Source organism: Lentinus tigrinus (genome assembly GCF_003813185.1).
Source record: "Lentinus tigrinus ALCF2SS1-7 unplaced genomic scaffold L226scaffold_24, whole genome shotgun sequence".
Classification (NCBI taxonomy): Eukaryota; Fungi; Basidiomycota; class Agaricomycetes; order Polyporales; family Polyporaceae; genus Lentinus; species Lentinus tigrinus.
Genome location: NW_027137933.1, coordinates 203,800 through 228,458, shown reverse-complemented (window position 1 = coordinate 228,458; position 24,659 = coordinate 203,800). Strand labels below are relative to the sequence as shown.

Below are 24,659 nucleotides of genomic sequence, written 5' to 3'. Positions count from 1 at the left end.
ATTCAAGGTTTACCTATAACACACGGCAGTTCTCCGCGAGTCGCCTCAGCATGCCAAACCTTCCCCCTTCGCCGTCTCCCGTGGTGCCATCCGCGCTCCGCAGGACTGCAGCTGCATCGAAGCCGTCTACAGGAAGCACGCTATGCCCGAGCGAGTCCCCAACCTTGACGAGGGTCTCGATTGGAGCTGTCGAGTTCTTTATCAGGTCGTCGTCGAACCTATTTTGGCCTCATCATCAGCCTGGTATGGGAACCGATAGAGACGGTGCGTACTGTATGAGTCCCTTCGGGAACAACACGACGATGGTGCTCCCGCCGTAAGCGAAGTACCCCAGCTCGTCGCCGCGTTTCACGACCGAGCCCTTCTTGCCTCCATTTGTCCAGACTATAGTTCCAACCTGAAGAGATGTTGTGAGCCTCGGCATGTACATATGAGAGTGGCTACGCACCAGCATGGCACCGATAGCCACGAAGGCAATCGGAGCACCGGATTGCATGTGCGTCATGTACAGAACGGAACGTTTGTTTTCGGTGAAGACGTCGAAGCCTGGCTCGTTCACGGCTTGAGGATTCACTGCAGCATGCGATCAGCATCAAGGACAGGCCAGCTTATGGGGCACCTACCAGTATAATACTGTCCGGGTATGTCTGTGGTCTCACCTACAACTCCGTCGATAGGGCTATGGAAGCGGTGGTAGTCTTGAGGAGCCAGGCTATGGAAAAATTGAGTTCGAAGTCGACAGCGGAGTGTGCAAGCCTCATACCGGAAAACAGCAACGCTGCCACCCTCGAACATACGCGCCTCTTCTGACTTCGGCGCGACACCGAGAAGTCGAGGAATCGTGAAGTTATTGCCCTTGATCCTGGCGCGCCATGAATTTTAATCGCAGTGTAATGAAGGGTTGATACCTTACCAAAACTCCGTAGCCGCGCTAACAGTCTGGTAGACGGTCAACCTGCAGTCAGCGGCGCTGCAGAAGCCATTCGGATCCGCGGCGTTCTGGACTGGTCGTGCGCCCGGCTTCAGCTTCCTGTCTCGGATCCGTTAGCTTGCCATGCACGACACTCATCGAGCAATCTTGCACTGACTCACCGATAGAAGAATTCGTTGAATGTCTTGTACTTGCTGATATCTGGCTGCTCCAGCTCGTCCAAGCCAATCGAGTACGTCTTGATGAAGGACGGGATGGACTTAACAGACTCCGGCGAGTCGTACACCTTCCCTTGCTACATGCGAAATCTACGTCAATATTCCTCTGGTCTGTACTTGTGTTAGAGCCACTTACCCTGACAGTAAGATCCTTCAACACCGACTCGACCGTGCGGTTATGCAGAAGTTTGATTTGCGTGCCGCCGTAAAAGAGGAGATGCATTCCGAGCCTGTCACAACAGGTCAGCAAAGGGGCGGGAATAACAATGCGGGGTAAGGACACAAAAGTCGGTGGAGTGAGCGATTTATCCACTATGCGTCATAAAGAGCTAGTCCGAACGAAGAACACCACCTGTCTAATGCCGGTTCCTACTCACTACTCGAATTGACCCCTTGCAGCACGATCCATGGCCGTCACAGCTGTCTCCGGAAAGGCAGACAGAAGCACCAGGTCGGCTCGGCAACCGGGGGAAGAGGGGGCAGATGAGAGATAGTAGTTCATTGACTCACCGAGGATATATTGGCATACTCTCAAATATTCTTTCCCCAGTCGCCCTGACAATCACGTAGTTTCCGACATGATAACGAGTCGCGAGATCCTCAAGCCCAGGTAGAAGCCTATGGACGAGCGGGAGATTGTACAGCTGATGCATCGGGGCGTGCATCGCGTTCTTCACGTCGTCCTGCTCTTCCGAATGCTTCAGCAGGGCCTCGAGTGCGGCGACGACATTGTCGGGGTCTTTCCCGGCGGGTAGGTTGTCAGGATGGATCTTCTCGACGGGCTTGGTGTCTGCGACCTCGGCTGGGATGTGCGACATGATGACGAGCTCTGCAAAGGCGACGAGGAGGATGGGGGATCTGCACCAAGCGCAGCACGGAGGTATTTATGTCGAGCATGGCCGCCTTAGGATGATGATTGGCATAGAAGCAGCCACTGACGCTAATATAGTGCGTGATATAGTGCGGAGTCAAATGACGCTCTCATCCGCTGACATAATCACTAACCCCGACCACGCAGCGAATTGTCACGGTCTAACCTTGAAGTGATATAGCTGTCTAGCACCTGGAGAAATCCTCGCAGCACAAGTACTACGCGCACATAACGACCCAGTTCTGGCGATGTGCTCTGGGCACACGGACGCTATTCCCGACAGACAAGCGCGCAGCCCGAAAGCATAACCAAAGCGGTTAGACTTCGAGGGGAAGTTGTGGTTTGGAATCGACCGCTCGCGGTAGGACAGCTGCCATTTCGGAGCGTATCGTCAATTTAACACAACAAGATACAAGGTAGTCAATACGCTACGTGGCCTAGTTCTTTGGTGCGTATGTGTTGTACTCCTCACCTGGCTCGGGAAGGTTGTAGAACTCCTCCGCAAACTCCTTCAATGAATAGCGCGGCATCTCTGGATACAGCTCGCGCACGTCCAGATACCCAAGCCGTTTCGCATTCGCCAGCGTGTTCTCCTGGAGAACGAGCATGCTGTGCATGTACCCGTTCCACGACACCTTCGTTTGCGGCCCGAGCGCACTCGGGTCGGCGGCGATCTCCCGCTTCCCTTCCTCTATGGCCTGTCGGAACGTATCCCGCGTGGCCTGCATCCGTGGCAGATATCAATATACTGCATGGTATGACGGTTGAGGCAGACAACTTACGCGTACGAACTTCTCCCTCAACGCCTCGCCGTCGCCGGAGAGGCGTACAGCGAGCTCCTGCGCCTCTGCCTGCGACGGCTCGTCCTCCCAGACGATGACCGCGTGGTTCAAGGTCCTCGGGTCTGCGATGATGCGCGCGACGTACGTCCCGATGTGGCGGCGGTCGGTGACGAGGGTCTTCACAGAGCCGTCTTCAAGATAGGTATACCCCACCTGCTTCGCCTCGTCGGACATGGAGCTGCGGCGAGGGAGAGGGAGCCAGCCCTGCATCCAGCCTCCGACGTCAATGAAGGTATACCCGACGCCGAGCTCTTGGATGAAGTCCCGTATCTCGAGTTTCTGAATGAAGACGCAACCATGTGTGAGGGTCGTGAAACTCAGACCGTGGGCCGGAGATAACTTGAACACGCACCATGTCGTGCAGCGCACGGATGCCCTTCGCACCGGGGGTGCCAAAGTCGCCAGGGATGACGCGCTTTACCCCAGCCTCCTTCGCTGCGCGGAAGATGTCTCTCTGGTCGCGGATCAGCCATCCGGGCACGCTGATTAGGACGTCTACGTCGCGGAGTAAAGCCTCCAGCTTCTTGACGTCGTCATGTATGTCTCCAATGCGGACCTCGACCCCGGCCGTGCGTAGAGCTTCTGTCGCCGGCGTGCTCGATGAGGATGGGCGGATGAGCGCTGCAAGGCGCTGTCATAGGCAGAATACGTGGATAATCAGTGAGGATAGTATGGGTACTCGTGAGGCAAGATGTACTTACGAAGTTCCCGGACTTTAGAAGACCATCCACGATGCTTCTGCCGGTGTTTCCGGAGGTGCCGACCACGAGTACGAGCGGTTTCGCATTATCTTGAGCCATTTCACGAAATACGAATACGGAGGCGTGGAGAATTGTGTGCCGTTCAGCACGTTTGTCAGCCTTATAAGCACTCGGACTGTCCATCGTCGTTTGAAGGAGAAAGCTGCGGAGTGCAATTTCGATCAAGGGGCTTACCAAGCTAATACCAGTGGTTTGTTAGACAGCAGCCCGTTCCTCCTGTGTGCTAGTATACGAAAGGCAGTAACATCTCATGGTGGAATGCACCTCACCAGTGGCCCTGTGCCTATCACGCCATGTACGCAGCTCTACTACAACATTCGTCAGCACACCAGAAGCAGTCAGCACGGTAGTATGGACGCTACTCACAGTGGGCTAGATTTCCCGACCGACAGTCATTCATGCCAGGACCGATCTGGTACCTCTTCCGCGTGCAGTGTTGTCACGGTGCAAGGAACGTGCATGTCTAGTGTGAAGACCTAGGAGGGGCATTGGGTACTAAACAATCCGATTAGCCACACCCTATAGAACAAGAAGAGAATATAATTTCCATACCGTGTGACATAGCAGTACCAACAACACTATGCGATAGTGATCTTGGCGTATGCCGGTGAGGCCTGAGGGTCGCAAAGTTCAAAATCTGAGATTCCCAGAGGTCGTGCTTTTCGGCTTGCAATGATAGCGATCGCTGAGTATCATATGCTATAGTGCATAGTGATTCGTCGATAGTGAAATCTGGTTTATAACCCCTGTCACTTACGTACATGGCTTGGGCCTGCAAGCTTGCATTGCCAACATCGTGGACGAGCGATAAGAACATGACACCTCTAGACGCCCGTCTCCTGTCCGCATCAGCGACTTTGTGCGGGCTTCAAGCAGAACCCGCGGGCAACCTCCTTCACTGTGGACGAATCGCCTGCGCACGGGGCCACACATCGATCACCGCCGCATTCCTGATGCTGTGGCTCGGCTCCGAGCCATCGCCCTGGTAAAACGCGGTGAGACTCCGCACTAGTACCGATGTGCCATGAAGACGCGTCGAACTCACAATCATCATATACGGGAACATAGGCGGGAACGGGAGGACGCTGTCGAGCTGCCTGAAGTGCTCGCTCGTGAGCGTGATGTTGAGGGCCTCGAGGTTCGCACGGAGGTGCTCGGGTTTGCGCCCGCCTATGACGGGGAAGACGTAGGGGGTCTTCTGCATCACATACGCAATGGCCACTATGAGCAAGAGGGGTCACGGTATCCAGACAGCAGACGAGTTTGAGCCTCGCATCATATGAGCCGTCGACGGAAGGACTGACCACTGACCAGCCTGGATACTCTTCGCCCCGACCTGCTTGGCGACCTCTTCGAGAGCCTTGGAGATCTTGCGCTCGTTCTCTGTGCGCTCCCAGTCCCCCATCACAGTGCGGCCTGTACACCAACGTCAGCCAGGACACTACGCGGCAAGCTCAGTGCAGAAAACAGACCTTTCTCCCCAGTCTGGCGGCGCCGCTCTTCCTCTTCGTCAGTGCGGATCTTGCCTCCCGCGAGCACGTCGAATGGCGCCAAGGCCAAACCTGCAAGCAAGTCATTTCAGCATCGCGACGTTGGGTCGATGTGACACGACCGCGGCGGGGGGGGGGGGGGAGGGCGTACCTTCAGCCCTGGCCATAGGGACGATCTCGCGCTCGAGGTCGCGCCGGAGAACACTCCAGTCGCCCTGGTAAATCGAGAACGGCGTCTTGCCCGTCATCCGCGCGTACAAGTTGGCCTTGGAGACGACCCACGAAGGCGAGTCCGAGATGCCCTGATCGGCGAGGGTAAGCCTCGGACACCATACACGTCAACATCCAAGCAGTGACAGCGTGCCAGTGCGTACCAGGTAGAGAACCTTGCCAGACGCGACGAGGTTGTGCAGGCCGTTCATGATCTCCTCCACAGATGTCTCCCAGTCCCACTGCGGATCAGGTGAGCATAGCACATCGCACTCTGTCAATAATAAACAACTTTAAACGAGGCACTGCGACACTCACGAAGTGGACGTAGAAGATATCGACGTAGTGCGTGCGCAGCTTCTTGAGCGACGCGTCGAGGGAGATCGTCATCGACTTGACGTTGTTCCCGACGTACTGCACCGTGACCTTCTGCGCCACGTCCGTCGCGCCGCGCTTCATGTTCGCCGAGTACTACACCCATCATGCCCGCATATCGCATATCCGTCAGCCGCATGCAGACACTGGCAGCATTGCATCCATTCCATCATTCGGGGCATCACCGCACCTTCGTAGCGACGACCATCTGGTCCCTTACCCCGCGCTTCTCCATCCACTCCCCAATAAACTCCTCCGAGCTCCCGTCCTGGTAGCTGTTCGCAGTGTCAACAAAGTTACCCCCAGCCTCATAGTACAGTACGCATCAAGCATCCCGAAGCTCGACTGCTTGTCCATCGCGCCCATGCCGTACGGAGCCCACTTGTCGCCGAGGCTCATGCCCCCAAGGCAGATCGGGGAGACATGGATGCCCGCGAGGGGCGAGAGCTGGCGGTAGCGGCCGAGCGGGGTGGGCGGAGGAGGAGCGGGTGTGAAGATGGTCGCCATGTCAAGTCGGGATGGAGCTCTTTTGTCGTCCAGGACTCAGATTTGTTTCAAAATTCAGAGAGAGCAGAAATTCTGCTCCCCCACTGGCAATGCACCGAACGTTTATATACCCATCGACCTCGACCTACCCACTCAGATCCGGCTCGCAAGGCTCAGCCTTCAGGATGAACGCGATGTGCTTGTATTCCAGGTGCGTTCCCAGGGGGACCCACCTATTTCCAACAGCAGATCGGGAGACAAGTGGGGCTCCTCCATCGGCAGTACCGTGCTAACGAGCTCGCCCCTCATAGACGGCGGTCGCTTCAATCTTCAAGCTTCAAGCTTCAAAGCTCGACAGACGTCGCTGAACGGGGCAAGGGCACCAACATCTCATGGCGCACCCCACCAGTATCTGAATCCCCGTCCAAACCGAGCTGCGACACTGGCACATATCATGATCCATGCATGCCTTTTGGATGAAAACTCCTGTCCCCGAGCTCACAGTCGATAAGTAAGTCCCTCCGGTCCGGTCCATCGAAGCACATCACTCACCTGAAGCCAAGCCAAGCCAAAAAAAACATACCCATATACCAATATGTATATCAACAGTACTGGTGCTGAGCGCTGGGCGCTGACCGACCTTGATGCTAACCATTGACAGAGGCTCAGGAAGAGTGAGAGTAGTTGTAGCTTGGCGGAGGGTGCGAACTCGGCATCAGTGGTGGTGATAATAACAACAACACGGACCCACATCCTTTCCGAGAACGCGACGCGAGGCAATGCCGAGCGCGGCAGCGGCCGGCTATGTTTGAATGATAGTTCCGGCAAGAGTCAAGAGTCAAGAGTCAACACAAAGGGCCCCACACGAGGCCCGATAACATGCAAAGGTGGTATACAGAGTGGCAGAGTGATCCAGGCAGCCTGAGCAACAACCGACAACCAACAGCTAACTAACTAACAGCACAGCACAGCACGCAACACGTAACACATGGCGATAAGAGAGAGAGGAGAGAGAGAAAGAGAGAGAGAGAGAGGGAGAGATCATGACGAGATCGTAAAGTTCGAGGAGTGCCCGACAAAGGGCGTGATGGAGCCGCCGATCGACTTGCTGTCGCCGTAGTACGTCAAGCGGTAGGTCCCAGCTGCGAATGCGAAAAACGCGAAGAACAGTCAGCACTGCGAGCTGACAGAGTGGAGATGCAGAGGAGGGGAAACGTACAAGGAGTCCCGCTTTCGACGACCCAAGTGATGTTCACGGTGCTCGTACCGAGAATCTAACGAGGAAGAGAGGAAGAGAGGTGAGTTGAGACGGCACTGTCACATAACACAACGCCAGCGCAAAGGCAAAGACGCTACTAGGACGCCACTCACGGTGCTATCCCGCGCCCACTGGTACGTCGTCGACGGATGCGAGTCCGAGCGCACGGCCTTCCACTGGGCGTTCACAAGCTGGTCTACAGACAGGAACGTCTGCTCCAGACGGAGGTTGTTCTGCGTCCATGTTCGTGTTGTCAGTACACCCATATCGCAGTACCCAGAACCGACAGAGTCAAGCTCACCCTAGGGTTCGCACTACATATCAATACAGTCACGTATACAGGTCAGGGTCAGCACATGGAGATAGCAACGACGGATACGGATGACGCACCCGACAAACGTGGCGATGACAGCCTCTCCAGCCTTGTACGGCGACGACGCGTTGCGCACATCAGTCTTCACGTCGCCAAAGCTATGGCCAATGCCCGCCGAGTCGAACACCACGCCAGTCTGCACGACGACGACGACGACGACGACAAGACAACGCATGAGCACGACACAAACCAAACCAGAGACACAGCGCACTCGCACAACGAAGCGAAACGAAACGAAAGGATACATACTTGGAGCGAGATCGCCGAGCCGGTCTGGTTCGCGGGTGCAGGGTCGGACTCGGGCTGGCCAGTCGCGTTGTCGGCCAGGTACGACACCAAGCTGGAGTACTTGTCCTGTGACGCCACAGCACATCAGCACACCAGCCCGCCAACCAAACCAAAAAAGAGACAGGTATACGCACGATATACGCCTCCAAAGTATCTTCACACTCGCAATCAGCCACGGCAACATAACAACAGCCCATCGGAACACCACCACCACCAAAAAGAAACACTCACACTGCCCAAAGATCGTCGACGCGCCCTCGTACCGCTGCACCGCATACTCCTCGCGCGTCGCCACATAGTGCGCATACGTATTCGCCGGGCCCGCAACGACGACATACGCGTCCTCGCCCAGCACGCCCTCCGCGATGAGCCGCGCGCGCAGCGCCTCGCGCATGCGCCGCCCGGACATCGTCGTGAGCTCCCCGGGCATGACGAGCATGACCAGGTTGCCGACGCGGAGCATCTGGACGTCGACCGTGCTGGGCGACCATTCGTACGGCCAGTGGGCGAAGCCCTGGGCGCGGAACCGTCAGTGTCTGTCTCCTCTCTTTGCCTCTTTGGTGTTTGTGGAAGGAAATGGGGCACGCACGGTGTTGAAGAGGATCGGCTTCGGGGCCTGGCAGTCAATCTGCTCTTGGTTGGGCAAGGGAGTCACAGCGCCTGGAAGCGAGTGAGCATCTTCGTTCAACCAGACATTTAATCCCGGAGTCTTTGCTCACCCTTGACGATTTCCCAGAATGGATTCCTGCGAGATATTAGCCTCATACGAATACGAGAAGCAAGGTCCCAAGCTACTCACTGACTCGTCGAATTATCACCCTGCACAAAGTCAAAAGCGCCCGGCCCGTCCCTGCACCCAACGTCCGTCCAACAAACACGTCAGCCAGACCATCCCGCACCCCTCGCACCCAAAGTGCGCGCAAGCAAACCACTCACGTCGTGCCACCCGCGAACGAATACCCCATCGCCGGCGGGCACGTGCGCACCGTCGTGCCATTCGGCAGCTCGAACTCGCGGAAGCTCATGTTCACGTACGTGTGCACGTACTTGACCGGGCCGCTGACGGCAGGCAGGCTCTGGCCCATGAGCGTCTTCGCCCCGTCGACCTGGTGCTGAGCGATGATCCTGTTCGACTCGTAGCCCAAGTTCGAGTCGCGGAACCCGGGGCCGCTGCACAATCGTCACAATCATCAATCATCATAAGCATGAGCATGAGCATGAGCATGAGCGAGGTAAGAGGTGATGCAGGGAAGACGGCTAAGCATGAGGGAGGGGGGGAGGGGAGGGGGACGCACCGCCCGTGACAGTCTTCAGTCCTGTTCCCGCACGTCGAGTGCTCAAACTCGCACAGCTGGCCGTCCCAGGGCTCGCCGGGGCTCTCGCAGTACGCACCCAAACTGGCAGTTCGTGAGTGTTCGTGAGTACATCACATATGGCTCGTGCGCGTGCGCACGCGTGCACGGGGTGAACGGGGTGAACGTACGTGTTCGGGCTGGTGTCGCCGACGTTGGCTGTCGTGGGTCATGGGAGGTAAGTACTAAGTATCGGGCAGCTCGGAGACGGGAGACGCGCGGAAACCGAAACCTACACTGTGTGAAGCCGGCGACGAAGGTGTTGTTGCCGGGCATCGCGTCCGGCTCGACCATGGCTGGTTCGACGGTCAGTTGACATAGTTGAACTGGGCGGACCCAAGCGACCGACCTTCGTACAGGTGCGCAGCCATGCCCTTGTTGTCGCTGCTGACGAGCGTGTTGTTCTGGCAGCGATTCAGCATGCGCAGATATCTATCCCTCACGGCGCACGACCTACCTCGTAAATGCTCGTCCCGTGCACAGCGTAGAAGCTCAAGAAGCCCCTCGCGTTCCCGCTCGCGTCATCGAAACGCAGCAGCATCAAGTCCTTATCCTGGTCGTACTCATACCTCGCGCGCTCGTCCGCCGGATTCGCAAGGTACGCACTCGGCGAGCGGTTCCTGTTCCCGTCGAGCACGGTCGTGTTGCCCAAGCTCAGACTCCCGGGCGCGAGGCTGTTGTGCGCGCGCTGCACTGCAAGCACCGTCCCCGCGATGATGGCGTCCGCGGTCTGCTTGACGTACCCGAGCGAGGTGATCTGCGGGAGGAGGTCCTCGAGGTACCCGCCGACGCCGCTGTGCTGGTGCGTCGACACGAGCGCGATGTTCGCGTTGTTGTACAGGCCCGGGTACTGCGCGGAGAGCGCGGCGACGATCGAGCGGCGCACGCCCGTGTCGCCCATCGCGATGTCGGCGTTGATGAAGACGATGCGGTTGGACGCGTTGGACGCGTCGGCGACGATCCACGCGCGGCTGCGCTGGCGCATGTGCAGCCCGGTGTCCGTCTGCGCGAGGCTGGCATACCCCTGCACGGTGAAGAGCCAAGGGTCAGCGCTCTGTTCACAGTCACGGTAGCTCGATACTGTTTGGGAGGTTTCAACCCAAGCTCGATCGACGAGACTGCCCCGGACCCGCTCGTGCAGCTTATCGCCGTCGCCGGTCACCATCAAATCCCCCTGAAGATAGTTGTATGCGAGCATTCGACGGAGAATACGAAGTCAGGGCAACATCTCCGGGGATAACCACGCCGGGTCTATGACGTCTTCTGGTTCCCGGCGACGCCGAGGGACTTGATAAGTCCGTGATTCTCACTTGCGCGGACATATCCAGCGCACGAAGCTGCCTTGACACGTACGAGAAGCGTGCAACCCAGCCTTGTGCAGGCAGCAGCCTGACCACAATGCGATATCCTGGGCACGCAGAAAGTGCCGTTGCAACGAAACCAACTTCTGGCGTGGGCAGACGAGTGCACCTCGCCACCTCAAGACCATCCAGGACACGTGCGAACAGACATGAGCTCGACAGTGTTTCCGCCCAGGCATTTCCCATCACTATATGCGCTCCGTGCCTTGTGCCTTTGCGTCGCGCGTGTGCTTGCAAGGGTGCAAATTGGCGCGTTGTAGGAATTGCAGAGAACAGGTCCGAGCATGCAATGGAAAGAGGAGACTCACCATCATGTTCGTTTCCACGACCGGACTGGTCACGACACGCTCAGCACACGCGGTCTAGAGCAAGCAGCTGAAGGGATAGCTACCCGGTGATGTCCCCAATGCCTACACGTTGCCCTAGGCGTGAACACCCGCATTCACATCCCGTACGCAACGGCGACTCACCGAGACCCAAGAGATACTGCGCGGAGACTCCCTGGACACCTGCTTGAGCGTTGGAGAGGACATTGGTAGAGGCGAAGAAGGCGGTCAAGCAGAGGAGGCCATGGTGGAGGAGCTGCATGGCGGAGCGCATCATGGCCCAGAGGCTCAGGTCGGGGGAGAGCGCGGAGGGGTCGACGAGGAACATCGCGCAGGGCGACGGGGAAGGCGAATATATGCGCTGCTGGTAGTACGTCGACGGTAGGGCGGCTATCGGACTGGGAGATCAGAAAGAGGAGCAGCTGCTTGTGCGACCATGCGGTTGTTATAGGACGACTATCACGCGAGCTCGTTTCGTGCACGTCGGCGGAGGTGCGACACTGCGAACACAGCAGCCTCTCAGCCAGCACTGTACTGAGATCGACACCTGATCCCATCACGCTCCCGGCCGTTGCCGCCGCTATCCTTCTCTCTTCTCAAGGCCATGACGATATCCCCCGTGTTTACTCTTCTCACCTCGCGGCGTCCACTACGTGTTGCTGCTCGAGATAACACTAGACTTTCTTCTCTGATACACGTCACCATCTCGAACAACTGGAATAGCTGGACAGCAGTACCTGGGCGGGCGGTATCTACCTCCAGCAGCAGCTTCGAAGCAACTCTACTCCCAGATTAGCCACTGCTATCTCCTAAATATAGCCGGGAACTCAAGCTACGACCTCGAGGAGCTCCGTGCATGCAATGACACCGACCTTCGACCGGCATGTGTACCGGGACGTGTCCATGCGGGCACCTCCCCCGTCCGAGCATCCTCACTCTGACATGCCGACAGCTACGTACACACGGTCCAATCTTCCGTTGCCCGAGCCGAAAACACATACGCAGTAAGCCCATACCCATTCGCACGATCCAAACACAGACCTTATCATTTAGACTTACCGGCTCCACACACACACGTACAGACAAGCTTGACAGGCTACAGCGCTGACACCGCCGCCGTACAAACCTTGCCTGCGCGTGGTCAACCCGTCCTCCACGGACCACCGCACACCCTACTCCGGGATATTCCCACAAATACTCCCGGATCGTCCTCGGCTTCGCGAACTCGAAGCTCTGCCGACATGAACGCCGCTCGGACGTCTCGGCCATCGTGCCCACCTCGGGCCCGCCTCCCATTTGCTCGTCATTGGGGATGACCTCCACGGAGACATGGACTGCACGAGAGACTCGGAAGAGGACGTATTTAGCTGAGTGAGTACCCCCCTTGTCCTTGTCCTTTCCGTTGGACGACCATGTTCTTTCATTCCATCGCCGTGGCCACGCACGCACACCACGACCCTCCGCCAACATACTCGAAGCTGCTCTCACGCATACGCCGCCTCAGTAGTAGGTGAATGTCTGATTACTCACGAAGACGGCGGCCCGTCGCCGGCTATGCGATGTGGTACCTGGAACTGCGTCCTCGGAGATGACGCACCCGTCGTCATCGCGAGCCCTGCACGCACTTTGCATGTCGCGACGCTCTGGCAGCCATTGTACACTGCATCCAGCGTAACGTCCTCACGCTCAAGGCTCGGGCCAAATCCATCCCCGGAACCGGCGAAGGGAGGTCGAGAGGTACTGACTCCTGCTTGCATCGCAGATTAAGTGGGCTATGACTTCGCATTATGCGCTTAATCCACTCAAATGATCGTTTCCCCAGAGATCCTCAAGGCCCTCCCCCTCTTCATGTTAGCAATGCAAGCTTGCAGGACTATCTAAGCCATGTGCGTAAGTGACAGTGGTTATGAACCGGATTTTATCACCGACGAGTCGTCATGCACATGCACTATAGCATAGACGTAACTCAGATATCGCTGTCGTTGCGAGCCGAAAAACACGCTCTCTGAATGCCGACTTTACGACCCTCATCCGCATACGCCAAGATACATAGTGTTGTTGGCACCGAATCACACAGTATGAAAGATATCCTCTCCACTTGCTGGGTGTGGCATGATCGGAATGTGAAGTACCCAATGCCGCTCCTAGGTCACTCCGCTGGACATGCACGTTTCTTGCACCGTGACAACACTGCACGCGGGAGAGGTACCAGGTCGGTCCTGGCATGAATGACTGTCGGTCGGAAGATCTCGCCCACTGTGAGTGGCGTCCATACTAGTACCGTGCTGACTGCTTCTGGTGTGCTGACGAATCTTGCAGTAGAGCTGCGTACATGGCGTGATAGGCACAGGGCCACTGGTGAGGTGCATTCCACCATGAGATGATAGTACTGCCTTTCGTATACTAGGAACGGGCTGCTGTCTGACAAACCACTGGTCCACTGGTATTAGCTTGGTAAGCCGCTTGATCGGGACTGCACCCCGCAGCTTTCTCCTTCAAACGGCGATGGACAGTCCGAATGCTTATAAGGCTGTCAAACGTGCTGAACGGCACACAGTTCTCCACGCCTCCGTATTGCGTGCAATGGCTCAAGAAAATGCGAAACCGCTCGTACTCGTGGTCGGCACCTCCGGAAACACCGGCAGAAGCATCGTGGATGGTCTCCTCAAGTCCGGGAACTTCGTACGTACATACATCTTGCAACACGAGTACCCATACTATCCTCACTGATTACCCACGTATTCTGCCTATGACAGCGCCTTGCAGCGCTCGTCCACCCATCCTCATCGAGCACGCCGGCGACACAAGCTCTACGCACGGCGAGGGGTCGAGGTCCGCATTGGGGACATACATGACGACGTCAAGCAGCTGGAGGCTGTCCTCCGCGACGTAGACGTCCTCATCAGCGCCGTGCCCGGCTGGCTGATCCGCGAGCAGAAAGACATCTTCCGCGCAGCGAAGGAGGCTGGGGTGAAGCGCGTCGTCCCTTCCGACTTTGGCACCCCTGGGGCGAAGGGCATCCGTGCGCTGCACGACACGGTGCGTGTTCAAGCTATCTCCGGCTCACGGGCCACGGTCTGGGCTTCACGACCCACACACGTGGTGGCGTCTTCATCCAGAAACTCGAGATACGGGAGTTCATCCAAGCGCTCGGCGTCGGGTACACCTTCGTCGACGTCGGAGGCTGGATGCAGGGCTGGCTCCCTCTCCCGAGCCGCAGCTCCATGTCCGACGAGGCGAAGCAGGTGGGGTATACCTATCTCGACGACGGCTCTGTGCAGACCCTCGTCACCGACCGCCGCCACATCGGGACGCACGTCGCGCGCATCATCGCAGACCCGCGGACCCTGCACCATGCGGTCATCGTCTGGGAGGACGCGCCGTCGCAGGCAGAGGCGCAGGCGCTCGCGGTGCGCCTCTCCGGCGACGGCGAGGCGTTGAGGGAGAAGTTCGTACGCGTAAGCTGTTGGCCTCAACCGTCATGCGATGCAGCATGTTGATATCGGCCACGGCTGCAGGCCACGCGGGATACGTTCCGACAGGCCATCGAGGAAGGGAAGCGGGAGATCGCCGCCGACCCGAGTGCGCTCGGGCCACAAGTCACGGTGAAGGTGTCGTGGAACGGATATCTGTACATGCACAGCATACTCGTTCTCCAGGAGAACACGCTGGCGAATGCGAAACGGCTTGGGTATCTGGACATGCGCGAGCTGTATCCAGAGATGCCGCGCTATCCACTGAAGGAGTTTGCGGAGGAGTTCTACAACCTTCCCGAGCCTGGTGAGGAGTACAACGCATACGCACGGAAGGACTAGGCCATGTAGCGTATTGTCTGCCCTGCTACTAGTATTTCGCCGAGTGCTCCTGCCCGATCGACACTACGCTCCGAAACTGTCAGTTTCAGTTTCAGTTTCGAACGACGAAGTGACAAGTATCCTCTCGGTGAGCTTCTCTGCTCCGGCACGTTTCCTCTCTTTACTCCTGAAGGTTTCTTCACCGCCCAATTGACACTCTCATTTCGTCCGCAATCAGACGGGCGAGAGGGCCGAGGTCCTCATCCGTCGCAGCCTGCACACGTTTCTGGCTTGACCAAGTGCTAGACCGTCCTGGTCTGTCAGTATATGTAGAAAGACCGTGCACTGCCATGGTTCCGCCGAGTACGACATGCGTACTTCCGTAGGACATCTACATTATTTGTCATCTGAGTAGACGCATTGAAATATCGTCCGAACTGAGTGGACGAACCTGGTGCACGTACTGAGCGCACGCGCGCGGCAGCCTTATCCCGGTGATCGACTGGATGAGCGACGACTTTCCGGCGTTCTGGAAGCCGATAACCACGACGACTCGACTGGGACGTCGATATCCATATGAGCACTGCAGGCTATATATGAATTTATCATCATCCCCCAAAATGAGCGAGACTAACCCGGTTTGATGGAGAGCGTTGATGATGTCTAGCATTTTCCGTCTACGCAAGGCATAGTCGGAGTCAGAAAGACCATCGCCATGATTTGCGTCTGGTTCTTCACGAGGAGTCATGAAGCCGGAGTCCGATGAGGCATCACTGCGGTGGGTCAATCCAAGCGTAGAGTACAGGGTGTGGTGGCTTGGATAGAGGGAGATCAAGCCTTGTCTTGATATATATCAGCTTGTTCGGAGTGCATACGAAAACAAAGCCTCACAATTTACGGTTTGGATATCAGCAGTCATAGGACTTACCGCAGCAACACGAGATCGAACTCTGGGCCCCGAAGTCTGCGACACAGACGATCAGACGGCGTTCACGAAGCTACCCCATGGAAAGGTGGCTAGACCATCCGTAGAAGATCTGCTGAAGGAGGAAATCCACGGTGTATCCTTGTGGTACGAGGAAGAGTACCCGAGTACAATGCACATACACGCCCCTCATGAGAACTACCTACTGCAGCTCTCTGTTCACTCTTCCCTCCTACGCTTTGGTTTACCTCTGTGTTGCCTACGAACATGCGGTCAATGCATAGCCTGTACAGATAGCGACATGCCTCACATGAATGTCTCGTTCTTGCGTTTCCGGCTTTCTTTCTTAACTACATTCTTATGCAGTTTCCTCCTTGCCGCAGCTTCAGGGTTCGTGGTAGTCTATAGAGCCAGTTGAAGGACAGCAGTACGACCCATGACCATCACAATCGCACGTACCTGAATAGCGCGCGCTGCCCTGCGCTCTCGCCTGACCCCTATGGTCTTCTGTCGGATACTGTTGTAGACGTTCGCGAACTTCGTTGTGCCAACTTTACTCTGCACCAGGTCTTGCAACTCTGTCGCGATCGTCCTCAATTCCTCTACGGTCACTGGGTTTCAGTACTCTGCGCGGAGATGATGCAATGCGACTCACCCATCTGCGAGTCGCGGATCGTGTCGTCGTCACCGATACGGTAGACCGGGTTTAGTATATGTGGCAGGAAGTGCTCGACGAGCTCCGCGTCCATGTACGATACCATTGCCGCGAACCACTTCAGCACTGCGAGTGGTTGTTGCGCCCAATTCTCCTGTACGTACCATAGTGATCAGAGATAGATGAAGGAGGAACTGCGCGAAAACTTGAAGGAACGTACTGGACTTCTCGCCTTGTTGCGCCGACGTATAAGCGCTGAACGTGTCTGGAAGGAGAGTCTGGAGAACAGCCGCGACAGCGGGTGCTGCGTGTCATCCTCAACCTGCACCTCAACTTCGGGGTCCTCGCCAGCTGCATCACCATCATCATCGCTGCTATCCCCTTCATCCGCGACATCATCCAGCGTGGCATCTCCAGCTTCTCGATGGGGCCGGTATTCAAGCGCACAGAAACATTTCCCCACATAAAACAGATTCTTGACGATCTGCAGGCCGAGTTGTTCGTCCAAGTGCTCGCTTCTCAGCTGGAGCGCGAGCTTCGCGGATATCTCCGCCATACCCGCGCGCGAGAACACCGGACCGTCGCCCGATGGCGCGGCAACGGGGACGACAGCGAAGAGCGTCCCTAGGAGGCGACACGACGCGCTGCGAACCCATGCATGGGGGTACAAGAGCAGCGAGATGACCGATGGCCAGTCCACGGCGTCGCTCTCGGTTGCCCTCCCGGGATCGTCGCGGAGGACCTTGGAGAACACTGTTAGAGCGTGGTATGGCGTCTGCCAGCCTCGGGCAAGGTTGTCGGAGGCGTGCTCGTCACTATCGAGAGCGCCACCAGACGCAGCAGCTTCGAGCTCCTGAGAGCAGCGGCGAATTACGTTGTTCATGTCTTCCAGAATTGAAGGAACGTAAGGTGCAGCATCTACGCCCAAGAAGTCAATCAAGAGCCCATATAGCTGAGCGGAGACCCGTGTGAGCTGAGGCTGCGCATGTTGTATTGCCCATGAGTGGATATGCGACACGACGACGTTCCGCTGGTTCGTCTCGAGGCGCGTGAAGAGGCTCTTGATGAGTTCAGCGGCCATCTCCCGACACTTGGAGGATTCGTCGTTCGCGATGACCATGACGAGCCCGACGAAGAGCAAATCAGCGTACTCCTGCACGAGTCGGGTTTCGAACTTCGCAATCATCGCTCCGAGGAGCTCCATAACAGACTTGCGCCCGCTCTCGTACACGTACGATAGGTTCTTGACGAGGAACGTCATCTGATTCCGCAGACGCCCCTTGCCCTGCGGGTAGTCGAGGAGGAATTGTAGCATTGCGCCGCGGCAGAGCTCCTGGACTTGAGAGGATTGGTTCGTCACCATGATCTCCGCGACCTTGTCCATGATGTCGTAGATCTCCGGGACGACAAACCGCCGGGCTATGATCGCGCGCAGCATCGTGAAGACCGCCGCCTGCCGGGAGGGCTCCTCAAGGTCAGGCGCGAGTAGCTCCAGGAGATAGACAAGGTCCTTCTCCTTGACTTGGGCGCCGGGATGGTCACGAAGGATGATGGCGAGTGACTTGAATGCGGTTTGCACCGCTTCGGGCTCCGTCGACCCGGCCTGCTTGATGATGTCGATGATCTGGCGGATGAAGACAGGGAGGGACTTGTCAATCGACTTCAGGGGGCACTTGACGATAGCGGACGCCGCCTTTAGGCCAGGAGCTACGACCTGCATGTGCGACGAGTAGAGCGTATTCCCGATCACCGCTACCATGGGGTCAAGGCGAGAGATGACAGCTTGATCCTTGAAGTCGAAGCGACCACGTCGGTACGCAGTATTGAACAGATCCAGACCGAAGGCAACGAAGCTGAGAATATGGTCAGTGTGTGTATACGGACTATCATCCAACAGAAGCACATACCGGAACGAGTTGTTCGCATAATGGTCGTTGTCGGCGGCCAGCTTGCGCTTCAGCTGGACGATAGCATCGTCTCGCTTTCCCTTCTTTGTTGAGACCTGCTTCGGAACTTCCTTGAGGAAGCGGGCATTCTGGCTGATGAGCGTATGGCAAAGCACGAGCAGCTCGGTAGGAACGAGGTGAGGGTTGGCGTTCAGGCCACTGGCGATGCGCCGGAGAAGTTCCTCCACTTGTTGCATTACTTTCAACGTCTCGGTCTCCTGCATGATGTTTCGGATAGGTAGAAGGAGGGAGCTGATCTTCGATGGGGTGATGTGCTTCGCGAGCACAGCGAAAGAGTCCACGCCCTTGGAATACGACGCGCGCACCTCCCGCATTTTGGTCTTGAAACCCTCGGACTGGACATCCTTGCCAGACTCACCAAAGACGACCTCGGCGGAGATGGATGCAACATCCGTCACACAGTCGTCCAGCTTGTCGAATGTGGCAGCATGGTCACCGGCCGTGACATGGACAAGAAGAGCATGAACAGAGTACGCCAAAACGTGGAGGTGGGGACCTCGGAGTAGCGCGGCTCGCATCTCCTGAATCATCAGCGGAAGGTAGGCGGGCCCGAGCGAGCACGCGATTCGGCATAACGTCTCTCTTGCAAGGTCCCGAGTCTCCTGCGACTTGCTCCGCAGGACTTGACTAAGGACGGTGAGGAGCTTCCCGATTTGCGCATCGCGTTGCTGCTTCGGAAGGTGCTTCGCGATCTGCACGATACCGACGGCGACAGGTATACGGAGACTGTCCTCAGTCTCGTCGCGCTTCTCCAGATACTGGATGAGGGTGGGGAGCAAACGACCGTTGACGGCATCTTGAATCCGCGCGGTCTTCAACGAATCCTGCGACGTCTGAACCGGTGGCTGGAGTTCCGCGTCTACATCCTCATCCTCGGCGTCAGCGCTCGTCATGGCAGCAGCGTCGTCCTCCCGAACGGTATCGTCCATCGGAAAGTGGAAGCTATCCAAGACAGCCACAATTGTACGCACGTACACCCGCTCTGAAGGGTCCTTCTGCTTGGCAAGCTTCAGATACCGTTGGATTAGGGCATAGTACGGGCCCCAGTTCAGGTGCTTCGCCATATGACCGATGGCGAGAATGGCCTCGTTGACAAGATGATGGTCCAACGAGTCCGTGGAGACGACATAGTTGCCGACAAGGGGAATGAGTACCTCAGCTAGCGTGGTGCTACGGAGGTGTCCTTGGTCCGCATGCTCTGCGAGTCGACGAAGGGCGCGAGTGCGACGGTGGATCTGCACGTGGTGTATGTTGTTGAAGAAGTTGGCCTCTTCGTCTCCGCCTGCAAGCAGAACGCGCATCTCCTGAAGGGACGCGATGTCCGTACACCTTGCGACGGCATGGGAGAGGACGCTGAGAATCTCGGCCCGCACGAGTTCGGTGCGCGAGCGCAAACCGTTCTTCAAGCCCGGGTACAGGACCTTCAGGAACATCTCCTCGTACTCACCCCGCACGTCCGCAGCGAAGTCGACGAAGTGCTTCAGTGAGCCGGCCGCATTGTTCCGGATGGTCAGCTCCTGCGGATCCTGGATGAAGCTCAGCATGTTGTATATGATGGGCAACCAGTCGCGAGCAGACAACGTCTTGTAGAGCGTATCGTTGAGTTCGGAGAAGGCAGTCAGGCGGCGATCGAAGTCGAATTCTTCTAGACGCTTCACCGAGTACGCGTTCAATGAGTCAAGGAGCTGCGCAAGGTGGTCGATGGAAGGCTGGACGGCGGCGAGGCAGTGGAACGCCTTGACGAGGGCCACACGGGCTTGTCTTGAACGGAGCGTTTGGAACAGCTGCGACAGCAGCCCATACGCCTTCCCATAAGCCTGGCTGCTGGCATCGGAGAGCTCCTGTATGAGGGGGAAGAGGCTGCAGAGGATGATCGTCATATCAACCTTCAGCTTTTCCGGAACAGTCTTGTGGGGTTTCCGCAGCAAGGGGGCGAAGAGATCAAGGAGCATGGTGGCCTGCGACGAGTCGGAGAGGTATGGGGCGAGTTCGGAGAGGATCGCGATCTGCCGTCGCCCAAGCACGTCGACGATGGTAGATACATTGCCTTTCGATCGCGCGACCAGAGTTGAAAGATTGGACAGCAGGCGGGAGACATGTGGTTTGAACACGGTCTCGAGGATTGTGGCATCGGCGAGGGAGAGAGATTGCAGCTGCTCGACAATGTCGAAGACCTTGGAGATGACGGCAGGCTTCACATTCGTGGCGATGAGACAGTCATAGACCTTGGGGAGGGTGCGGTCGTCATACCGAACGAGATAGATGGCGTACTCAGCGTGCTGCGACCAGGCATGGAAGAGATCGAGCAGTGCCGAGGGCGATTGCGTGTTCTCCAGATCCAAAGAAGGCAAGCGAGGAGAGATGAACGCGCGGAAGGCCTCCGGCATATAAGGGGCGAAGTCGTAGATAACGGGGGCACGGAAGAAGTCCGCAAGGCGCTTCAGACCGAGCTGGCGGATACTTCTCAGCGTCCTGGACGACCCCGCCTTCTCTTCAGCCTCTTCAGGTTCCTCCTCTGGTACAGCATCGTCTTCTTCGGCCGCCTCGTCTTCTTGCGTCCCCTTCTCCACACCCAGAGTCGTCTGAGCACCAGCGACAAGATCCAGCAACGTCTCCAGGAGGGCGGGCCAACGCGATACCAGACGCGAAGCGAGGTGCTTGAGGACGTCGCCCAGCAACGTCAGGAACCCGACCTGCTGCTTCTCCGACACGCCCTCCGGAACAGGGCAGATCGCGAAAGGCTCACCCTCAGGTCGGCTGGGGCGCTCTTTCCTAATGGGCTGCAACATGAGATCCACGAGGAGCGTCAGCTCGTCGTCCGAGCACCCTGCAAGCGACGAGAGAATGGCAGCTCGACGATCGGCTCCACGAGTGCGGCCCTTGCGCTCTAGCATCATGCCAAAGAGGAGGCGAATGATGACGTCCACAAGTTCCGGGCGCTCGTCCGCCTCGAACTGCGCGAAGTCCAGCTGGGTGAGCTCGTCCCGCCACTTCGTCTCATCCAACAGCGTGCGCAGCGTGTCTTCATGGGGAAGCAGTCGCGGAGACTTGTACGTGAGGAGACACGAGAGGGCGAGGCGTTGCAGTGTCCGCTCGGGATGGGAGAGCAGCGACACGTACAGAGCGCGCATCGTTTCCGTGGAGCGCAATGCGTTCGGGTTCGCGAACTTCGAGAACAACTTGAGCCACCCGTTGAGCTTGTATCGAGGGAGCTTGGACGAGGCATCTGGGCCCGCAAGAGATAGGAAGTAAGGGATGAGGTCGCGGTTGTGCTTCTCAGCCAAGGAGGAGCACGCTTCAAGCACGCCGAGCAGCTGCGTCTCGTACGTCGTTGCGTCGAACCTGTCGCCAGTGAGCTGACTCTGCGAGAAACGATAAGCCATTGTAATCGCAGATAGTCTACCAGGACAACGTACTTGTATGATCGCCCGCTTTGCTGAGTCATGCTGCAGCCACCTTCCCAGCACGACGCGAACCTTGTGAGCGCTCGGGTCTCGCCATGACCGCTCTTCTTCCCAGATATCGTCTTCTGGGTCCGCGCCGTCTTGGGCCCACGTGGGATCGCAGACTTTGCCTACAGTGGAGGTGGACGCCTCCTGCAATTCCTGGAATAACAAGCTCCATACAAGATCGCCAAACCTGCTTGACAGAGTCGACAGAGCAGCGGCCGCCGGGGACCAAAGAGGACGGAGGTTGACCTTGAGCTGGGCTGGGATCGTCATGAGTTACGGATACGGACAAACAACACAGATCAACGCCGGCGTACCGATGAGCCACCGTGCACAGATCTCAGCCGCAACCTCGTCGCCATCCTTGACCACGAGAGGCAGGCGCCCTATCCGGAGGACACGCTCGCGAGCACCTTGCACATCTATTGAGATCTCCTCAGCTTGCAGCGCCTTCTTCAGAAGCTCCGCCGTTCCTTCGGGAACGTCGACGAGAGGCGAGGTGAGAAGTCGAAGAGTATTCAGCCGCAGTAGACCGGAATGTGACAGAAGCGAAGGCTTCAGAGGTTCGAGCAGGGTGTCAAGAGGAATGTGGATGTCTTGGGAACGACTGGGAGAGCGTAGGTGAGTCCGCGGTCAACCGAGATAGACAGCCTGATGCTTACCTCGCACGAATGAGAGGAGCAAACCCCTCCAATGCTCGTCCTGACCAGCCCCACTTCTCGACAACCAGTGCAGTCCACCTCGGCAAGTCGATCAAGTCGGCCCACTCTCCGGCAGGGCGCTCTGCAATGGCTTCAGAGCACGCTCCGATGATCCAGGCAGAGTTGGCGTAGGTGTCGTCGTACTCAGTGCGAGGATCTTCCAGAGACAGCGTCTGCTCCAAGATGTTCACGAGGATCTTGGGCAACGAAGGCAGGAGCTTCGAAAGCTCAAGCACGTGCTCCAGCATTCGTATCTGCAATACCGGAGACGTGTAAGGTTCAGCACGACGACGACTAACAACAGACGTACCTTGTCTTCAGAACGCTCCCACGAGGAGAACGACTTCTCCACCCACGACTGGAATCGCTGCTTCCACACAATATCCATGTCGGTTAATCGCTTCTCGCGGTGGAGCGCAGCCAACAGCTCAAGCGTCTGCATTGGGTGGCTTTCAAGCAGCTTGTGCGTGTTCGACGAGACGTAGGGTAGCGCGACAAGTTTCCAGGCACCCCACGACATGTCCGACAGCGCGCCCGTAAGCTCTATTCCGAGCAGCGGCCGCTCCCAAGCACGGTCGAAGACCTTGCGTCCATGCGCCATCCATAGCGCCATGTCGCCTGCCATGAGTGCGCTGACCGCGACCTTAAGCAGAGCGGGATGGAGGGTGTCTGTCATGGATACGACGCCGTAATCTGCAAGCAGGGCACCCAGCTGTTTGTCTGTACAGAACGTGCGTGTTAAGAAGGACGTCATGCAGAAGACGCAACACTCACGAAACATGCGCGAGCCTTGGCGTACGGAGCAGACAACGCTGACTACTTCGAGGATCCGCCGCGTTCGTTCTTCGTCCGCTTCTTTCACAGTCTCCACGTACATCTTCACCACGACGTCTGAGACAGGAGAAAACTGCTCGGCGCCCTTGCAATGATGGATGAGTGCCGTCAACACACGGCGCACAAGCGTGTAGCCATCCTCCGAAGCGTCGCATGCCAGATAGTACTCCAGTAGAGGGGCGACCACGCTCGCCGTGACAGTATGCAGTGTTTGGGATACAGACTGAAGGCAAATTTAGAGCGGCTCTGAGAGATTGTAAGCGGGCCCGTACCTTGCAGGCAGTGACAAATATCCATGCGCAGACATCCCCAAGTCCTGCAGCGGAACTTCCGGCGATAGTACGCACAGACTCGTCTCGCAGGGACACCTTCACCCGACGAAGCGTCGCACCCCAGACTTCGGCGGTCGCACGCTGTACTTCCGGATGGCACTGGGGCAGGACTTCACAGAATACAGCCCAGGCTTGTCGCAGCAGCTCCACATCGGCCGACGGAACAAGCACGTATTTGAAGAGCGCAGAGAACGTCGCCAGAAGAGTCGTCAAAGTTTCAGCAGACAGGGAGCGGGGCAGCAATCGAAGTAACCGCTTGAGGATGCGTGGATATTCGGGGGCGAGAGTCGTCCGAAGATCATGGGCGAATTTTTGGAAGAGACTACGCACCTCGGTCACGGGTAATACAGGAAACGAAGAACATGAGGACGTACTCGAGGATAGCCTTCAATCCCTCGTCATCACTCTTCTCCAATGCTAACAACCAAAGCTCGACGATCTTCTCCCAATTGTGCAGCAGCAGCGGCATCGAGGCCGAGAGAGGTTCCGCATCCCGAGCGAAATTGATGAAAGCTGGAGCAAGATTGAGCTCTTGCCAGTGCAAAAGAGCTTCATGAAAGTGCGATTCGTTATCCTGTATACTTGTGAGCGTTTTCCGGAGAGTAGTTAACGCAACACCAACGTACCGCAAGCTCATGGTCAAATTTTGACTGCTTCAGCGCAGACGGCAGATGCACTGTCTTGAGAGTACTTGCGTAGGATTCATGCTATTAACAGCTTGGTCAGTCTGCCAGCACTCGACAATATCTCAGTGTTTACGCACTTTGAATCGTTTTGCGGGTCGTTCCTCCGGGTGTGGAGAATCCATACCGCGAAGAAGAGGGAGAGGAGGAGAGCTCTTTACTCCGGCTCGAGTTCCG

At 57.2% G+C, this 24,659-nt stretch overlaps 7 protein-coding genes across 7 annotated transcripts; 1 reads left to right on the top strand and 6 right to left on the bottom strand.

Annotated features, from left to right (window-relative positions):
• Window positions 1-13: 13 nt before the first annotated feature.
• L226DRAFT_547010 (uncharacterized protein) lies at window positions 14-1,967 on the bottom strand (the record flags this gene model as incomplete). Its single annotated transcript, XM_067682464.1, has 9 exons — window positions 14-218; window positions 273-397; window positions 449-573; window positions 624-712; window positions 764-862; window positions 914-1,030; window positions 1,093-1,226; window positions 1,286-1,379; window positions 1,660-1,967. The coding sequence occupies 9 exons, from the start codon at window positions 1,965-1,967 to the stop codon at window positions 14-16; spliced, it is 1,296 nt and encodes a 431-aa protein (XP_067532804.1).
• Window positions 1,968-2,457: 490 nt separating this feature from the next.
• On the bottom strand, window positions 2,458-3,662 carry L226DRAFT_467275 (NAD-P-binding protein; the record flags this gene model as incomplete). The annotated part of the gene is made up of 4 exons (XM_067676039.1): window positions 2,458-2,742; window positions 2,803-3,141; window positions 3,215-3,493; window positions 3,564-3,662. 4 exons carry the CDS (start codon window positions 3,660-3,662, stop codon window positions 2,458-2,460), a joined length of 1,002 nt encoding a protein of 333 aa, XP_067532803.1.
• Window positions 3,663-4,518: 856 nt separating this feature from the next.
• On the bottom strand, window positions 4,519-6,205 carry L226DRAFT_547008 (Aldo/keto reductase; the record flags this gene model as incomplete). Its single annotated transcript, XM_067682463.1, has 9 exons — window positions 4,519-4,605; window positions 4,669-4,844; window positions 4,935-5,039; window positions 5,096-5,185; window positions 5,265-5,415; window positions 5,488-5,565; window positions 5,642-5,794; window positions 5,889-5,973; window positions 6,021-6,205. The coding sequence occupies 9 exons, from the start codon at window positions 6,203-6,205 to the stop codon at window positions 4,519-4,521; spliced, it is 1,110 nt and encodes a 369-aa protein (XP_067532802.1).
• Window positions 6,206-7,002: 797 nt separating this feature from the next.
• On the bottom strand, window positions 7,003-11,645 carry L226DRAFT_537344 (Neutral/alkaline nonlysosomal ceramidase). Its single transcript, XM_067681309.1, has 20 exons — window positions 11,287-11,645; window positions 11,208-11,226; window positions 11,125-11,149; window positions 9,913-10,479; window positions 9,805-9,859; window positions 9,692-9,751; window positions 9,587-9,614; window positions 9,399-9,500; window positions 9,040-9,273; window positions 8,903-8,953; window positions 8,823-8,848; window positions 8,693-8,763; window positions 8,335-8,617; window positions 8,238-8,257; window positions 8,065-8,169; window positions 7,833-7,951; window positions 7,744-7,756; window positions 7,556-7,675; window positions 7,404-7,458; window positions 7,003-7,326 (listed from the first exon to the last, which is right to left on the bottom strand). Exons 1-20 carry the CDS (start codon window positions 11,414-11,416, stop codon window positions 7,226-7,228), a joined length of 2,184 nt encoding a protein of 727 aa, XP_067532801.1. The 5' UTR covers window positions 11,417-11,645; the 3' UTR covers window positions 7,003-7,225.
• On the bottom strand, window positions 11,636-12,899 carry L226DRAFT_157114 (uncharacterized protein). Its single transcript, XM_067672498.1, has one exon. The coding sequence runs from the start codon at window positions 12,610-12,612 to the stop codon at window positions 11,935-11,937; it is 678 nt and encodes a 225-aa protein (XP_067532800.1). The 5' UTR covers window positions 12,613-12,899; the 3' UTR covers window positions 11,636-11,934.
• A 750-nt stretch (window positions 12,900-13,649) lies between these two features.
• L226DRAFT_561924 (NAD-P-binding protein) lies at window positions 13,650-14,957 on the top strand (the record flags this gene model as incomplete). Its single annotated transcript, XM_067683472.1, has 4 exons — window positions 13,650-13,824; window positions 13,909-14,181; window positions 14,262-14,600; window positions 14,661-14,957. The coding sequence occupies exons 1-4, from the start codon at window positions 13,726-13,728 to the stop codon at window positions 14,955-14,957; spliced, it is 1,008 nt and encodes a 335-aa protein (XP_067532799.1). The 5' UTR covers window positions 13,650-13,725.
• Window positions 14,958-15,759: 802 nt separating this feature from the next.
• On the bottom strand, window positions 15,760-24,638 carry L226DRAFT_157255 (uncharacterized protein). Its single transcript, XM_067672499.1, has 15 exons — window positions 24,563-24,638; window positions 24,426-24,506; window positions 24,174-24,373; window positions 23,740-24,121; window positions 23,408-23,690; window positions 22,944-23,353; window positions 22,595-22,887; window positions 22,250-22,539; window positions 21,900-22,192; window positions 18,424-21,845; window positions 16,737-18,369; window positions 16,517-16,670; window positions 16,321-16,463; window positions 16,172-16,263; window positions 15,760-16,120 (listed from the first exon to the last, which is right to left on the bottom strand). Exons 1-15 carry the CDS (start codon window positions 24,605-24,607, stop codon window positions 16,081-16,083), a joined length of 7,761 nt encoding a protein of 2,586 aa, XP_067532798.1. The 5' UTR covers window positions 24,608-24,638; the 3' UTR covers window positions 15,760-16,080.
• Window positions 24,639-24,659: the final 21 nt, after the last annotated feature.

Excerpts from the sequence above, each read along its gene's own strand:
- L226DRAFT_537344 (XM_067681309.1), bottom strand. The coding sequence starts at position 11,416 with ATGCGCTCCGCCATGCAGCTCCTCCACCATGGCCTCCTCTGCTTGACC. Across the intron at positions 10,480-11,124 it reads TCGTGGAAACGAACATGATG|GGGTATGCCAGCCTCGCGCA; the intron begins GTGAGTCTCCTC and ends TTCACCGTGCAG. Across the intron at positions 7,327-7,403 it reads CGTCGAAAGCGGGACTCCTT|CTGGGACCTACCGCTTGACG; the intron begins GTACGTTTCCCC and ends TCGCATTCGCAG.
- L226DRAFT_157255 (XM_067672499.1), bottom strand. The coding sequence starts at position 24,607 with ATGGATTCTCCACACCCGGAGGAACGACCCGCAAAACGATTCAAA. Across the intron at positions 18,370-18,423 it reads TATGCGAACAACTCGTTCCG|CTTCGTTGCCTTCGGTCTGG; the intron begins GTATGTGCTTCT and ends CCATATTCTCAG. Across the intron at positions 16,671-16,736 it reads GCAACAAGGCGAGAAGTCCA|GAGAATTGGGCGCAACAACC; the intron begins GTACGTTCCTTC and ends TGGTACGTACAG.
- L226DRAFT_157114 (XM_067672498.1), bottom strand. The coding sequence starts at position 12,612 with ATGTTGGCGGAGGGTCGTGGTGTGCGTGCGTGGCCACGGCGATGGAAT.